Raw genomic sequence first — 16,216 nt, forward strand, 5'->3', positions numbered from 1 at the left:
TGCCCAGCGCCGTGAGTCCTTGGGGCCCCTCGCGTCGCCAGCTCTGGAGACGGACGTCCAGCTGCATCCTGGGCAGTGACCTGCCCCTGCCCCCTGCGCTGTGTGTGGCCGGAGCACCCCCACCCCATAAGCTGCTCTCTGCTGCTTCCCCGTGCAAGGACACCTCGGGGCCACGCCCTGTACCCACATCCCTTCCTGAAAGACCCCGAAGCCACTTGTGGGGGCGCCCAGCATGAGCCTCTGCCCCAACGGGAGATGATGTGGAGCCAGGGCGAAGATGGGAACTGCACGGCAGGGGCCCAGCTCTGGGTCTGGAGGACACGCAGAGGCGGCGGGGTTCCCATGGGCAGGGGGAGGGGCACGTCAGGTCCCCACAGACGCCGCCCCCATGGGTCTAAGGCTGAGGGGACCATGGTGTGGGAGGGGCTGGAGGTGGGCGGGGTACAGGTTTCACTGCAGCAGACCCACTGCCTGAGGCCTGGAGGAGCCAGCGCTGTGGAACCAGCACCCCGGTGCCTGGACCTGGGCTCCCCGCCGCGGTTCCAGTTCCTCCAGGAATGCCCAGCCCAGCGCAGGGGTGAGGAAGGTGGGCGAGGAGCTCCAAGGGCATTGCCCCCGAGAAGGTGGGTGACGAGGCACAGGTCATAAACGAAGAGTTCAAAATGTGGTTTAAAAAGCAAATACAGGGGCACCTGGGGGGCTCAGTGGTGGAGCGTCAGCCTTGGGCTCAGGGCGTGACCCCGGGGTCCTGGGATCGAGTCCTACATCGGGCTCCCTGCATGGAGCCTGCTTCTCCTTCTGCCTGTGTCTCTGCCTCTCTCTGTGTTTCTCATGAAGAAATAAAATCTTTAAAATAAAAAAATAGATTAAAATTCTATGGAGAATGTGTCATCTACACTGTCTTAGGGCTTCACACAACGTTCTTGTTAATTATGAAGGGGAAACAACATGCAGCGAGGGGCCTGGGCAGGTGGGGGCCAGGTGGGCGGTAGGTGAACCGCACTCCGGTGATCTGTACCACCTCACAACACTCCAGAGAATGACCACCTGCCGGCATGTGTGGGGGTTGGGGACATAGAATGTTCCAGACTGGGGGGGGGGGGGCAGGTGAGCTCAGTGCAACACAAGCTGGGGGGCTGCGTGGCAGGACTGGCCCCATGGAGTAAGTGGCAGAAGTGGTTGGGCCGTCCCCTGCATGCTGCTCTGGCCCCGGCCCCCCAGCTCCCCACCCCTCCCCCCCGGCAGGCTGGCCCCGGTGCCCGAGAGTGGCCTGCGAGCAGAGGCCCAGGTGAGCCTCGGGGCGGCCTGTGCTGGGCCTGCAACAATCCCGCAGGACTGACACGTGTTCAGATAAAATAACTTCCAAAAACTCGTTTGGATGCTGCCGATTTTATGAAAACCAGCTTATACCCAGGGGTATCCACTAACAGTAGCTGCGGAACTAAAGTAGCTCGAGCGAGGGGTCTACACAAATCCGGGCAACTGGAGGGGAGGTGGGCCTGGGGCCACGCACACTTCCTGCTCAGGGTCCCTGCTGCAGGCTCGGGGCTGGTAACTCGGTGACCGGCCAGGACCCCCTCTCCCTCTCCCCCCACCCCTGCACGGGACCCGTGACACCACGTGTGTGGACGATGCAGAGGCTTCCGTCCCGTGTGCACACGTGGCTGCCGCCTCAGCCTGTGCCCGGGCATCGGCTGTGTCCAGACGACCCTGCAACAGGCAGGTGACCTCTTGGCTCCCCAGGTTTCCTGTTGATCCCCGCGTGGGGCTTGCTGGCGGGTGTGGAGGAGGGCGCGGGGCCGGTCCCGGCTGTCGCCGGTTGAGCTCGTGGCTGCGGGGACCGGTCTCTGCTGTCCTGCTGAGTCACGTGAAGGCACAGCAGCTCCGGACCCGTTCACTGAAGGAAACCTGCGCATCCCCCCATGCGCCAGGGCCCCCCGCACCCCGGCCCCCAGGACCCACCTGCACCAGACCCTGCTCCTCAGACGGCGCCTCCCTCCCGTCGTCACAAAGCTCTTTGCACACAGTCTGTCCGGCCTCGGCGGTGGTGGGGACGTCCGGGCTGCGGCCACCGGGTCGCGGGGGCAAGGGGAGCTTTAACTTTGAATAAAGTCCTGGGTTCGGCTGACACGCACGCGCGCTGCAGGGCCACCAGGCTCCTACAGGGCTCCTCCCTACAAGCGACCAAGGAGCCAGGCCCAGCTCGCCACCCGCTCGGCTCCGCGCACAACAGACCTGCCGGCCTCAGCAGGAGCTGCATCCCTCCCACCCGGAGGCTGCTCTGTCCCCGGGGCCGCCCTGCCGCATGTCACTGGACAGTGTGGCCCAGGACCAACGTGTCCTGCAAACGTGTGTGTCGTGGGCCTGGGCGCTGCCATCACGGCCCTGGAGCAGCCGCACAGACGGCCGGGTGGCCACGTCTCAGGAAAGCTGCAGGGACACGGCCAAGACACGGGCTCCGGTGACCAGGGCAGCGTCCGCTTTAACTACCGCTGTGCTAGCAGCAGGCTGCGACTGGCGGAGGGCCGCTCGGCACCAGGTGGGGGCAGGCTGCGTCCTGGGTGACTGTGCGCTTGCTCATGCAGGGGCAGCCGTGCCCAGTGGGTCACCACTCCTGCCCTCGTGCAGCCAGGCCTGGGCCATGCAGTGCACCCCCATCCCCAGCCCCACGGCTGCCAGGGGTGGAGCCCTGCTCTGGCCAAACTGGTGATGCTGGGCTGGGAGGCATCGCGGGGTCAGGGGGTTGGGGTGTATCACAGGGATGGCAGAGGCCGCAGGACCCCGGGGAGGCACCACAGAGCCCTGGGCACAAAGGGGCTGGGGAGGGGCCAGGGCTGGGGGGTACAGGGCTGGGGAGGGACAGGGCTGGGGGGGCACAGGGCTGGGGAGGCACAGGGCTGAGGGGGGACAGGGCTGAGGGGGACAGGCCTCGGTAGGGAACAGAGCTGGGGGGGTAGACAGGGCTGGGCGAGATAGGGTTGAGGAGTGGACAGGGCAGGGGGCACAGGGCTGGGGAGGGGACAGGGCTGGGCAGGATAAGGTTGAGGAGTGGACAGGGCTGGGGGTGCAGGGCTGGGGGTGACGGGCCAGGCATGGGGACGGGCAGCAGGCTCACCTTGCTATCCTTGCACGGACCCACCCCCAGGGGAGACAGAAGGTCGGGAGGGGGCCAAGCCTCGCCCCAGGTTCCCAGCCGCCCCCCACCCTGGTGACCCTAGCCCCACGGAGGCCCCCGGGGCCCAGAACTCACAGGCCGGCGCGTGCAGCTCCCCTCGTGCAAAGCAGAGGCACACGAGCTCCTTCGGGCACAGCCGTGACACCTGCCGTGGACTCACATCGGCAGCTCGGATCCTGGCTGGGGAGGACGAGGAGGACGGACGCACACATCGCTTCGCAGATGCTCCTAGAAATTCCCGTGGAGAGCAGGTGGGCAGGACTCGCGAGCACGCCCCGGCCCTGTGGGGAGGCACCTGCGCCGCCCACTGCTCTGCCCGCCGGCACCGGCTGAGGCCGCCCGCTGCCAGAACCGCGTCCTCCCCGCGCCAGCCCTCCCCGCGGGCGCCAGGATGCGAACTCCAGCAGGGAAGGCCGTGCCAGCGGGACCCTCCTATCATCCTCAGAATAAAAAGCCAGTGTCCTCCAGCAGTAGAAAATTGCAAATAAAAAGTTTAATTTCAGAAACTGAGTTCACCATTTATAAATACACTAAAACATAGTCAATGCAAATCCAGATTAATAACAGGTACAGTTTTTTTTTTAACAAAACAACTTTTCTAAAAGGTCATAGGCAAATGAGTAACTTGTTTCATCCAGAGTATTTAATTGGTTTGAAATAAGAAAACGAACCCTTCTCTAGATGTGGAAGCAAAACTTCTGAAGAGAGATCATTGTTAAAAGACTCTGACGACGGACGCCGCGTTGTGTCCTCGGGCTTCACACCCGGCGGCGATGGCTGGTCCTCCCTATCATATATATAAAAAAGCTAAACGCCTAAGGCTAGTCTTACACTGCGGTACAGCGGTCTCCTCCCTGTTGATGAGCCATCTCTTGTAAAAAGAATTTTATACATAATTTGATCAAATTGGGGTCAGTGGGGTCAGTGCACAAATTTCAAAGGATAGCTTCCTGGTGTGGAGACAGCAGGTCCGAGGCGGGGCATCCTCGCGGGCCTGCTGTGAACGGCCCCTCGCGCGGGCTCGTGACCCAGGTCGGGGCCTCCGCGTGAGCCGACCACGTAAAACCTGAATGGGGAGCACAGACCAGGAACGTGCTCTTTAACCAGATCGCTACATAACCGACGTTCCAGGGCACGTCTTAGTTTCCTCTTCCGATGCCACACCTCTGTTGCGGTCAACAGTTATGTTCCAGAATATTCTCTGTACTCCTTGACATAGAGCCTGCAGTTAGAAACTGCTCAGCCAGGATGGCTTGAACTCCACCTCCTATTTACAGAATTCACTTAACAGCCATAAAGGCTGTTCTGTTGAATTAAAGCAATCTTTAACTAAAATACAGTACCTGATTCGTGGTTTTTACATAATTGAATAAAAAGCCTAGAGAATAAAATTGTTTACATCTCCTCTGCCCTTCTAGTAAGACAAATTACTAACCCCCAACTTTTAAAAAAACTTTACAGTTATGAATGAAACCCTAATCATCGTATTTCATCATCGGCAAGACAGGCTGTTCCTAGCGGGCCCGTGGGGAGCCCGCGGTGACACCCGGCCTGCAGGACGGGGAGTAAGGCACTCGTAGACATTACAGTGACGCTGGACGGGGAGGCTCGTGCCCGCCTCGGGGTGCCGGCTGCGACACCCCGCACGGCCCCGCCCGGAGCGCGCCGCCACCCCGGGACGGACGGCTGGTGCCAGGTGAGCGACAAGCTGTGGCCTGGTGGTTCCGCTGTGAGTGTCAATACTGAAAGTATATCAAGGGAAGATTCACTTTCAAGAAGATCAGTTTTTCAAAATGTTCCATCGTGAGCCTGGACTGGCCGAAGCCACCGTTCTCCGTGGGTGTGCTGAACAGCCTTTCAGAGGGTACGATACTGGGGGGGCAGCCCAGGAACCTGACGGCCAGGGTGGACAGGCCCGGCCAGGCCGACTTCTTCAGGTTCCAGTAGGTGAGGGGGTCACAGCTGTGTTCGAGCACCTCCTCCTCCAGATACGCAAGCACCATGTCCTCGGGCACCTTCGTCTTTTCCCTGGGGCCCTTCTTCGTCATCTTGGCCATGAGTGACCACAGGTTCTCCTCCCCCACCGCGTCTTTCGAGGGGGAGCCTGGGTCACACCCGTTGGAAACAGGTGTGTCCTCTGAGGTAGAATTGAGCACTTCCAGTTCCCTGATTAGATCCTGCTTGTACTGCTCCGCCTCCTCTTCCGAGAAGAGGGAGGCCTTGTAGCGAGGGTCCAGCAACGTGGCAAAGATGTACCTCGGGTCGTGGAGGGTGGCAGCCAGCCGGCTCACCATGGCTTCCTTCAAGGACTTCAGCATGGTGTCGATGCCCATCGTCTCCTCAAAGAGCATCTCGATTTTCCTGTTGAGGATGTGGATCATGGGGATAACCTGGCTGAGCGTGGACACGTGGGTGCTCATCTCCCGACTCGCGGCATCAAAGGGCTTCAGCGCGTGGCACACGGACTGCATGACCTCCCACTGGTCACAGCTGATCAGCTCTCTGAAGTTGCACTCGATGGACATCTCGTTAATCGCCCGTTTCTGTTCTATGAGTCGCTCAAGCATGTGAAATGACGTGTTCCACTTGGATGGGACGTCTTGAATGAGGTGGTGCTGGGGCAGCTCGTACTCCTTCTGCAGCTCGGCCAGCTTCTCTTTCGCTTTCGGTGACCGGTGGACCCGCTCGCATATTTTCCGTGCGATGCTGAGGAGGTTCTGGACCATCCGTTGGCTCTTGATGGCCTCGCTGACGACCAGGTTGACAGTGTGGCTGAAGCACTGCACGCTTGCGCGCTCCCCCTCGCTCAGCGTCTTCCCGATGCTCGGGTTGTCGGTGACTGTGATCCCAATCTGAAGGCCAGTGGACGTCACCCAGGCCTCCCACCAGCACTCCAGCTGCTTTCGGATGCTGTTGCCACTGTAGTCACAGTCCACCTGAGACACGTCCAGCAGGGCTGAGCAGTGGTGGTCCTCACAGTACGGCCGGGCCGACGACGCGAAGGTGACCCAGTGGGCGGTGAGCGTCAGGTACTCGCGGGTCTGGTTACTCATCCATATTCCGGACGTGAAATGGATCACACCGCTCTCCGCTTCCTTAAGGTGTGACAGGACGATCTGTTTCACATTATCGTACATGCCTGGGATGGCTGTCCTGGAGAAGTAAGAAGGTGAGGGCAAAGAGTACTGAGGTTTCAAGTATTCGAGCAGCCGGTTAAAGCCAACATTGTCTACAAAAGAATATGGCTGGAGGTCAAGTGCAATCATTTCAGCTATGAGACTTGTGATTTTTTTGGCAACTGGATGAGAATCATAGAACTTCTCGTTGGTGTCGTCGAAGGAGGAAGCTCCTGACAGCTGTGTGCTCAGGGGCCCGCGGAGGCTGGGCGAGGAGGCCCGCGCCGCCCTGGGCACGTCAGGCTTGAGCACACTGCCGTGGAAGCGCTGCAGATGGCGCAGCAGGCAGCTGGTGCCCAGGTTGGTGGGCTTCTTCCCCCGGCTGATGGTGCGGCCGCAGTGCAAGCACACCACCTTGGTGGGGTCCGCGGAGCAGATGGAGAAGTGATTCCACAGCTTGGAGGTCTTCTTGCTGTTAACGGGAAATAGAACCTGATTGTTTTTCGTAACCATAGATGGCAAGTCAGTCAACTTGGAGGAGGAACTTTCTGCAGAAGCCAAGGTGGCGTACGGAGAATTTGCCAACCCAGCACCCAGAGAGCCCTTCTGGTTGCTCACGACGTCTGGGTGGCGTCGGTAGAGGTGCCGCATCAAACAGCTGGTGCCCACGTCGCCCCTCTTGCCCCGGCTGATGATGCAAGCGCAGTGTCTGCACACCGCCTTGAGGCTGTCCATGGGCGCCAGCGAAAAATGCTGCCAAACCTCCGACTTCAGCCTCTTCATGACCTTCTTATTCTGCTGGAACACGGCACCGCATTCCAGCAGGCTGGGGCTCATCCCGCCAGCCTGCGGCTTCTCGGGGGAGGACGCCAGCGAGGCCTCGCCCACGTCGTCAGAGGACAGCGCCGACGCGTCTTCCATCAGCGTGTCCCCGGCGTGCAGGTGCACCTGCAGGTCCTCCGTCAGCCGGTCAGGGGAGGAGGACGCAGAAGGGGACTCCTGGACCAGCTTTCCCGGAGAGGACGACACGGAGCTCGGGTCCCCGTCGGGCGGCGGCAGGGCGGGCAGCAGGGTGGGGGGCGCTGCGTAAGGCGGCGGGAGTCCCGAGCCCCCGTTCTCCTGCAGCACGATGGAGCGGTGTGCCCGCCACATGTGCCTAATCAGGCAGCTGGTGCCCAGGTCCTTGCCGTTCTTGCCCCTGCTGAACTCGTTCATGCAGTGGATGCACACGGCCTTGGAGTTGTCCAGGGGCGACAGGTAGAAGTGCTTCCACACAGCCGACCGCCTCCTGGAGCCCGAAGTGCTCTTGGGAGGCGGGGGATTCCTCTCCGCCCCGTTCTCCGCGCTGTCCTCGCAGGGGAGGGGGGGCATGGGGGGCGGGCCCCCCGGGGCCTCCTCCCTACCGTACTTGTCAGAGGCGGGCGCGTCAGAGGGGGTTTCTTCCAAGGAGACCGCAGACGTGGACTCCTCCATCATGTCATCGGGGGACGGGGCCTTTAATGCCAGTTTCGGGGCGAGGCTGACGGGCGAGAGCACGGCGCCCAGGTCCCCGGGGTCGGTGGGCTGCGGCGGCAGCCGCAGAGGAGGGGGTGACAGGGAGGGCAGGCCCGGCACACTGCCGTTCTCCTGGACGAGCACCGTGGGATGAGCCCTCCGCACGTGTCTCATGAGGCAGCTGGTGCTCAGGTCCTTCTCGTTCTTCCCTCGGCTGAACTCCTTCATGCAGTAGGTGCAGATGGCCTTGGTGCTGTCCCGTGGGGAGATGAAGAAATGCTTCCAGGCCGGAGACTTCTTCCTGGAGCTCACAGCCCGGCCCGAGAGGAGGCTCTGCGTCACGGCCTCCATGGCTACGTCGTACAGCGTGCTGCTGTACTGGGAGAACAGGGAGCCGTACTCCTCCTCCTGGTCGGCAGCGGGGCACTTCCCGGGCGGCCCCCTGGCCTCCGCCCGGCCCCCGCCACCCTCGGCCCGGTTCCCGTCCGGCTCCGCTTTAAACTCCACTCCTTCCAAACTGGGATTAGGGATTTGAACATCATCTTCCTCTTCTATTTTAAAATTTATTTTATCAGAAACAAATTCACCATCCCTTCTGGGACGCGTCTCCTGGTTGTTCTCCATGACTGACCATAACTACTCTGGCTGCTTCCTCCTGTTCTCTTAGGTGGGTGAAAACCTGATCCAAAGCCTCATCTGTGCCCCCAAATGTACGTTATCTTCAGCTCTTAAAAAATAATTCCATCTTTCGAGATGCGTGTGAATGTGGCTGATGATAAATCTGACTGAAGAGGGCATTTGGCTGGAGGGCAGGCCACTTCACCTCAGGGCGCAGAGCGCCACCTGCCCGCAGCCTCGCCACGACCTGCTTCTTGGCGCAGACACCAACTGACGCGGCGGAGACCCGCGTCTTGTCCTGGGAACTGGGCCGCTGTCGCCTGGACAGCACAATGACCCTTCGGCATCATCTGTAAAAGAAGACGGGATCAAGGTTAGCGCTGACCTAAGTCGCACATTTCCAACCGACCCGTCACGGCGACACCGGCCTCAGTACGCCCAGGAAAGTTCCATCACCCAAAGGTAAAATCCAGAGCACTGGCTCCTTGACATCTCACAATCTGCTTATACGAGGAAAATGCCCTAGGACTACAAAATAAGCGAAAAATAAAGACAGGAGTTGAAGTGTCAAGGACCTACTGGTCAAGGACCGGGGAACAAGAACACCTTGACCACGGCCGGTGGCTGAGGGGTCCCGCGGGGCCCAGAGCCCCCGAGAGCCGCTTTCCTGTCACTTTGCTCTCAGAGTTAATGTACCAAGTGGGGACCAAACCCCACCGGCCTGGGACACAACCAACTCACAGACTACACGCTGAACACCTAAGAGGGAGCCCGTGTCTGGCCGGGTCCCACCTGTCCACTCCACAGGCACCGCCGCGTGACACGGGCACTGGGACGGGACAGTGGCCCCGGGAACCGCTGCACCACAGTGAACGCTCGCAGCCAGTGTGCAACGGCGCCGGGGCAGGCATGTGAGCAGGACAGGCTGGGACGGGGCGGGCTGGCACACGGGCCGGGGACAGGGTGCACACGGAGGGATGTGCGGGCAGCGGCGCATGGACAGGCCTGAGACGACAGCAACCGGGGCCTCCCCGCGCCCGGCAGCAGAGATGGCAGAAGGAACATGCTGACATATGAAAATAGATTCTAGAAACCTACTATAGATGTATGTTGTTTCTTCCTACAGGACCAGGGGTTTAGTGTAAACACAGCCGGGAGAGAAACAATTAACACGACCCATAAATCAGCAGCAGAATGCCGGTGGGGCCCGAAGGCGCCCCCCCCTTCCCGAGCCGCCGGCTCAGCCAGCACCCCATAAACACCAGCAAGGAGGAGGACTCAAACGGAGAAGCAAAGGGTGGGCAGGGAGGGGCGCGTGTCACACAGCGGCCCCAGGGCTGTGTCGGGGCACCAGGTGCCACCAGCATGCGGCCCTCCGGGCAGCCCAGCGCTCTCACCCGTGGGGTCTTTCGGCGGCTGCCCCGCCGCCTGGGGCCGGGCACAAGCAGGCCCTGCGGGGTCAAGCCGCCAAGGGGACGATGCGCTCACTGCCTGGCCCGCGCCTGCCCCCGCCCGCCTCCGCCCCCGCTGGCCTGGATGAGGCTGAAGCACACCGGGCACCCGCCTCAAGCACCCGAGGCCAGGCCGGCACGGGCAACTGCGCCTCGGCCGTAGTGCGGGGAGGACACTGCATCCAGCGGCACAGCGGCTGCAGGGCAGCCCAAGCCCTGGGGGTCTCCGCGCCTCGCCCGCCGGGGCCAGCTGGCTGCCCTCCGTGTCCCTGAGCCCCCGCACGGCCGCCGGGGCCGTGAGGATGGCCTGCACCTGGGGCACTGGGTGGCACGATGGAGCGGTGAGGGCTGCCGTCCACACCCTGCCCAGCGGGCCCCATGGCCCTCGGCCCCTGCCCAGGACCGCCTCGGCCCTGGACTCGCCCGCTCGGCCGCACGGTTCTCTCACCATGTTCACATGGACATGCCCGCCAGGAGGCCAAGCACCGCCAACCAGGGCTGGCCCCAGGCAGCACCCAGGTGGCCACCCCAGCCAGGCGAGCCGTGGCCGAGGGCCAGGAGGCAAGGCTGCGGGGCCGGCCCAGGGCCATTGCAAACCAGCACACAACCAACGCGAATGCTGAAATGCCAGGCTCACCTGGCGCCCGCTGCACAAAGCAGAAAGTGCAGCCACCCTAAAACAGTGTGCGCACCTCACAAGCAGCTAGCTCCTGCCAGAAGCAAATTCACGTTTTTCAGAAAACATCCCAAATAATGAATTGCACAAAGTTCAGGCAAATACTCAGAATGAAAAATTAGCTTACAAATATGATCTCAGTAAGCACAAAGGAAGCAGGCCACCAGGAGCGAGAGCCAGCAGCAGCACCAGGTTTACAACAACGAAGACTTCCTGGTGTCACCACAGAGCACAGAGTGATTATATGGACCTGTGTTTGTAAAACAATATGTGTAATTACATAATTCCTAAGAACAATTACATGTATATATAAATTTTATACATACATATATATATATATATATATATATATATATATATATTTTTTTTTTTTTAGTACAGAAGCCAAACAAAAATGAGCAAAACATAAGACACTATAAAAACAAGAAGTCAGGGATCCCTGGGTGGCGCAGCGATTTAGCGCCTGCCTTTGGCCCAGGGCGCGATCCTGGAGACCCGGGATCGAGTCCCACGTCGGGCTCCCGGTGCATGGAGCCTGCTTCTCCCTCTGCCTGTGTCTCTGCCCCCCCCCGCCCCGTGTGACTATTATAAATAAATTAAAATTAAAAAAAAAAAGAAACAAGAAGTCAGTTTTGGAAAAGACTTTTTAAAAATTACAATTTTAAGTTTACATAAATCAAAACCACAATGAGACACTCACAGGATGGCGACACTCAAAAAGACAGATACTAACAAGTGCTGACAAGGATCTGGAAATACGGTACCCTCACCCACTGCCACTGGGATGAAGATGGGGTGCCCCCCTGGAAAACCACTCTGGCAGCTACTCAAATGTATAAAAAGTCACCACAGCAATCCAGCTGCTGTGTAAATACCGAGGACAGATGAAAATGTCGTCACTCAAGAACCTGTGCATGAGTGGCATCAGACAGACAAAGAGTGGAAACAGCCCAAATGTAATCCACAAGCAGAAAAAGTGTGTGGCAGCGCTACCTCCGCAAGACCGTGCTGGCCGCGACAGAGGAACCACGACGAGCTTGCTGGACCGAGCTCAAAGAAAGAAGCCGGACACTAAAGGTCGCACACTGACTGAGCGACAGAATTCACATGCAATGTTCGCAGAGAGGGGTGTCCAGAGGCAGGGAGGTGAGCAGAGGCCAGGGGCTGGGCTGGTAATGGGCGGGGAGCTTCCTTTGGAAGGAATTAAAGATTCTTGAATCAAGCTACCCGGGTGGCTCAGCGGTTTAGCTCAGGTCGTGATCCCAGGGTCCTGGGATCAAGTCCTACAGGAGGTCCCGCATCGGGCTCCCCGCAGGGAGCCTGCTTCTCCCTCTGCTGTGTCTCTGCCTCTCTCTGTCTCTCCCAGGAATACAAAAATAAAATCTTAAAAAAAAATCTGAGGACAGTTGGAGAAATGTGAACACTTTAGTGCATATTTGAATCCCACTAAGAAAGTATTTATTTGGAGCATGAAATGGTACGGTGTTTGGACTTTCCTACAAAATAATCTGGTTTGGTGCTGGGGCAGACAGAAGGCATACATGAACCATGCACGTGCGGATGCTCACGAACAGGCACAGGGCAGCCGTTGCTGGATGCGCGCCACGGTTCTACTTGTGGGTATGCTCAAAATCTCCACAATGAAAAAGATTTTAAAATTACAGCCAATACACTCATGAAAATAAAAGAAAGTTCCTTTTAAAACATTGACAAATCAGATTCAGTAGTACCAACGGGGCTACTCCAAGGCTGCAAAGTTCATTTAACATTTGAAAATAGGTTAATATAATTCACCACAGTCAGAGAATGAAAAACCGCACCATCATTTCAACAATGCCGGAAAAACATGATACAATTCAACACATTCATGATAAAAATTCTCAGCAAATGATAAACAAAAGAAAACTTCATTAACCCTATAAAGGACATGTGAGCCTGGAGTCCCTGTTTGCTTCTGCTCAGTGACAGAGACTGAACACCGTCCTGAGGTCGGACGAGGGTGTCCGTCCCCGTCGCTCCAGTCAGGGCCACGCTGGCAGCAGGAGCGGAGCAGGGGGCTCCAACAGAAAACAGATAGGAGACGGACTATCTAATGGAATATTTATCAGGGCTCAGAGGGCCGGGAATGGCCTGCATTCCCAAGAAGAAACAGCAAGGAGAATCCTCAGAAGGGCACAGACTCAGCAGGAGGCTGAGAATAAAGATCTCTCAGGAGCCACCCCAGCGCAGCCTCAGCACAAGCCCCAAGAGGGGCAAACTGCAACTAATTTAATCATGTCCTAAAACAAGTCTCAACAGAACTTACAGGAATGTAACAACACCCTGCACACAATAAAGTAAAATTCAAAATGGCTAGCATCAAATAAAAATCACCAGACACACAAAAAAGCAGGAAAACATGACCCCCTAACTAGGAGAAAATCACTGATGGGCACAGACCCAGCTAGGACGCAGATGGTCAAATCCGGAGACAGGAATATTAACACAGGCATTACGAACACAAAGATATGGTACAATGTGCGGAGGTAAATGATAACATGCAGATATAATACATGGAAATAAAACAAGAGGAAACACAGAAAGGAAAAAAAAACTGGAAAATTTAAACCATGAGAATCAAACGACACTACTGGGTGAAAAGACAAGGTGTAGAATGAGAGAAAATATTTGCAAATCATATATCTGATAGAGGGTTAATATCCAGGAAAGACAACTGCTACAACCAAGCCAACTACCCAACTCACAAATGGCCAAAAAGCACAAGGAAAGAGGCTTGATGTCATTAATCGTTACAAGAAGTGCAAACCAAAGTACTAAGATCACTTCATGCCCACCAGGATGGCTGGTATTAAACAGCAATAGTAAGAAAGGAAAAAAGTGTTAAGATGTACAAAAACTGGAGGTGTGTTCCTTAAAGCCTGACACCACTGAGCATCTTCCACGCATATCTACCATTCGCAGCTCTTCGTGAAATATTTGTCTGTGCTCTCGCTAGGCTGGGCAGTTCTTTTTTTTTTTTTTTTAATTTTTATTTATTTATGATAGTCACAGAGAGAGAGAGAGAGAGAGGCGCAGAGACACAGGCAGAGGGAGAAGCAGGCTCCATGCACCGGGAGCCCGACGTGGGACTCGATCCCGGGTCTCCGGGATCGCGCCCTGGGCCAAAGGCAGGCGCCAAACCGCTGCGCCACCCAGGGATCCCTATCCCTGGGCAGTTCTTGATACGAGTTCTGAGAGCTCCCCACGAATCTGCAAACAAGCCCTTTATCACGTATGTGATTTGCAAATATTTCCCCCCAGTCTCAGGCTTGTCTTCTCTTCACAGTGTGTTTTGAAAAGCAAAAGCCTTTAATTTTAATAAAATCCAATTTACCAATTTGTTTTTTAATGGATTGTGCTTTTGGGATTATACTAAGAAATCTTTGCATAACCCTAGTCACAGAGATTTCCTCCTGTGTTTTCTCTTCTAGAAGTTTTACCACTTTGTGTTTTATATTTAGATCTTTGAAATATTTAAATTTATTGGCTTGTATATGAATATCTAATTGTTCTAACACCATTTGTTAAAAAGACTTCCTTTTCAACAAAGGATAAATGCCTTTGTAATTTTGTTGAAAATCAGTTGTATGTAGACATACATATATGGCTTATGTGCACACCAAGGTTTGAAGTGTTGATAGCAGCTGTTTACCTACATAAATAAGATTAAATGTGTATGTATATTTATTCATCAGACTGTATACTTTAAATGTGTGATTTACTGAATATAAATAAATCCCAATCTGGATAATGTGAGAAACACGCGTGTGTGTCTTTGCCCTCGGGTCCCGGCACGGAGCTCCTGAGACCCCGGGGACCTCCTGGGAGCCTGGAGTGTCTGCTGCTGATGAGGCGACTTGGGTGGGCTCCCGGGTGGGGAATGGTCACCAGACATGCCGAGCTGCGATCCCAGGCTGGGGGTTCAGGGAACACCTGATCACGCCTATGTGATCAAACCGCCATGAAAATCCCACACGTATGGGGAATGGGGTTCAGGGGACCCGTAGGTTGGGGAGCATGTCCGCGTGCTGGGAGGGTGACGCACCCCAACTCCACGAGGACAGAGACGCCTGTGCTGGGGCCCGCCCTGCATGTCTCCACCCGCTGCTCACCTGTATCGTTCACCACAGCCGTCACTGAGGATCAATGAGGAGGGGAGTGGGCGCTCCCCCGAGGTCTCTGAGCCGCTCCGGGGAGCAGTGGGACTCCAGAAAGGCTCGTGGGGGTCCCATGGAGCCGTGCTGGACAGAGGCTGTGGGTAACCCGGGGACCTGCCCCCCGTGGGACTCAGCCCTTCCCTGCGGGACGTGACACAAGCTCTGGGCAGATGGTGTGAGAGGTGAGTGCAGCTGGAGGACCCCCCCCCCCCCGCGGGGTTGGAGACCTGGTCTCGGTGGGGAAAAGCACCCACACATTCGTGACCAGAAGTGTCTGTGACTGGAGAGTGAGTTAAGGAGAAATGGGAGTTTCCCTAGACACACAGAAAAACTTTTTTTAAAAAGGCAGGGATTGTCAGATTGGATAAAAAATCAAGACTAACTCTATCACTCACAGGAAACAAACTTTATTTTTTTAAAGATCTGATTTATTTCAGAGAGAGACAGAGAGCAGGAGAGAGCAAAAGCAGGGGGAGCGGCAGGGGCAGGGGGAGAAGCAGACTCCGGCTGAGCCCAGAGCCCAACACAGGGCTCGATCCAGGACCGAGATCACGACCTGAGCTGAAGGCAGAGGCTTAACCATCACCTAACTGAGCCACCCAGGCTCCCCAAGAAATAAATTTTAAACATAAAGACACAAACAGGTTAGAAGCCAAAGGACAGAAAAGGTGCACATGCTGATACCAATCACAAGAAAGCTGCAGTGGCCGCATTAACCTCAGATGGAGATTGAGGATGACGTACCAGGGACAACAGGGACTCTGTGAGAAGGGACAATGGCCAAGTCACCAGACGCGCACACGACGAGGGGGACGAGGGAGTCACAATTAGAGATGTCAACACATCTAATTCAACAGTCAACTGAACAGGCAGAGAGAGCGTCACCAAAGGCAATAGAAGCTTTAAAAATGCCACTGTCGCCTGACCTAATTGACAGTTATTGAACTGTTCAGCCAACAAAAATAGAACCCATGTTATTTACAGATGCACACAAAACGTTCCTCAAGATCCACTGTTCTCAGGACAGTAAAGCAAACTTCAACGAATGTGAAAGAACTGAAATCAAAGGTCTCTGACAAGAAATCAACAATAGAATATCTGGGAAAATCTGGAATGTTTTCAAATAAATAACCCTTCCACATTAAGCCAAGGGTCAAAGGCAAAAGTCAGGAAGAACAGGAAAGGAAATTTCATGCCAAAGTAAACCGAGAGAAGACAACAGTGAGAAAAGATGTGAAGTCACTGAAATGAAACACTGCTTCTTTGGAAAGGTCAGGAAGATGGAAGACAAATCACCAACACCAGGACCCAAGACGGCTGCCAGGCTGGACCTCACAGGAAAGAAGGGTAAAATACGGAAATACACAAATAACTTTATGACAATAAATTCAGCAACTTAGATGAAATGGACAAATTCCTGGAAAGACACATGTTATAGAAACTCAATAAAGAGGTAAGCCAAGTATGTATTTAAAAAATTGAACCTGGAA

At 56.1% G+C, this 16,216-nt stretch overlaps 2 protein-coding genes across 4 annotated transcripts in view; both read right to left on the reverse strand.

Moving 5' to 3' along the window:
- Positions 1 to 1,373: 1,373 nt before the first annotated feature.
- On the reverse strand, positions 1,374 to 3,614 carry LOC118350056 (uncharacterized). Its single transcript, XM_049115227.1, has 3 exons — positions 3,251 to 3,614; positions 1,963 to 2,174; positions 1,374 to 1,858 (listed from the first exon to the last, which is right to left on the reverse strand). Exons 1-3 carry the CDS (start codon positions 3,612 to 3,614, stop codon positions 1,673 to 1,675), a joined length of 762 nt encoding a protein of 253 aa, XP_048971184.1. The 3' UTR covers positions 1,374 to 1,672.
- A 32-nt stretch (positions 3,615 to 3,646) lies between these two features.
- Positions 3,647 to 16,216, reverse strand: part of ZBED4 (zinc finger BED-type containing 4) — a 30,029-nt gene continuing 17,459 nt past the window's right edge. For all 3 annotated transcript variants that reach the window (XM_049115225.1, XM_025455994.3, XM_049115226.1), the window contains one exon: positions 3,647 to 8,753. In XM_049115225.1, the coding sequence (XP_048971182.1) occupies positions 4,912 to 8,409 (3,498 nt within the window). In that variant the 5' untranslated portion in view covers positions 8,410 to 8,753 and the 3' untranslated portion in view covers positions 3,647 to 4,911. The remainder of the gene's footprint in view (positions 8,754 to 16,216) is intronic.

The sequence above is a fragment of the Canis lupus genome, chromosome 10 (genome assembly GCF_003254725.2).
Source record: "Canis lupus dingo isolate Sandy chromosome 10, ASM325472v2, whole genome shotgun sequence".
Taxonomy (NCBI): Eukaryota; Metazoa; Chordata; class Mammalia; order Carnivora; family Canidae; genus Canis; species Canis lupus.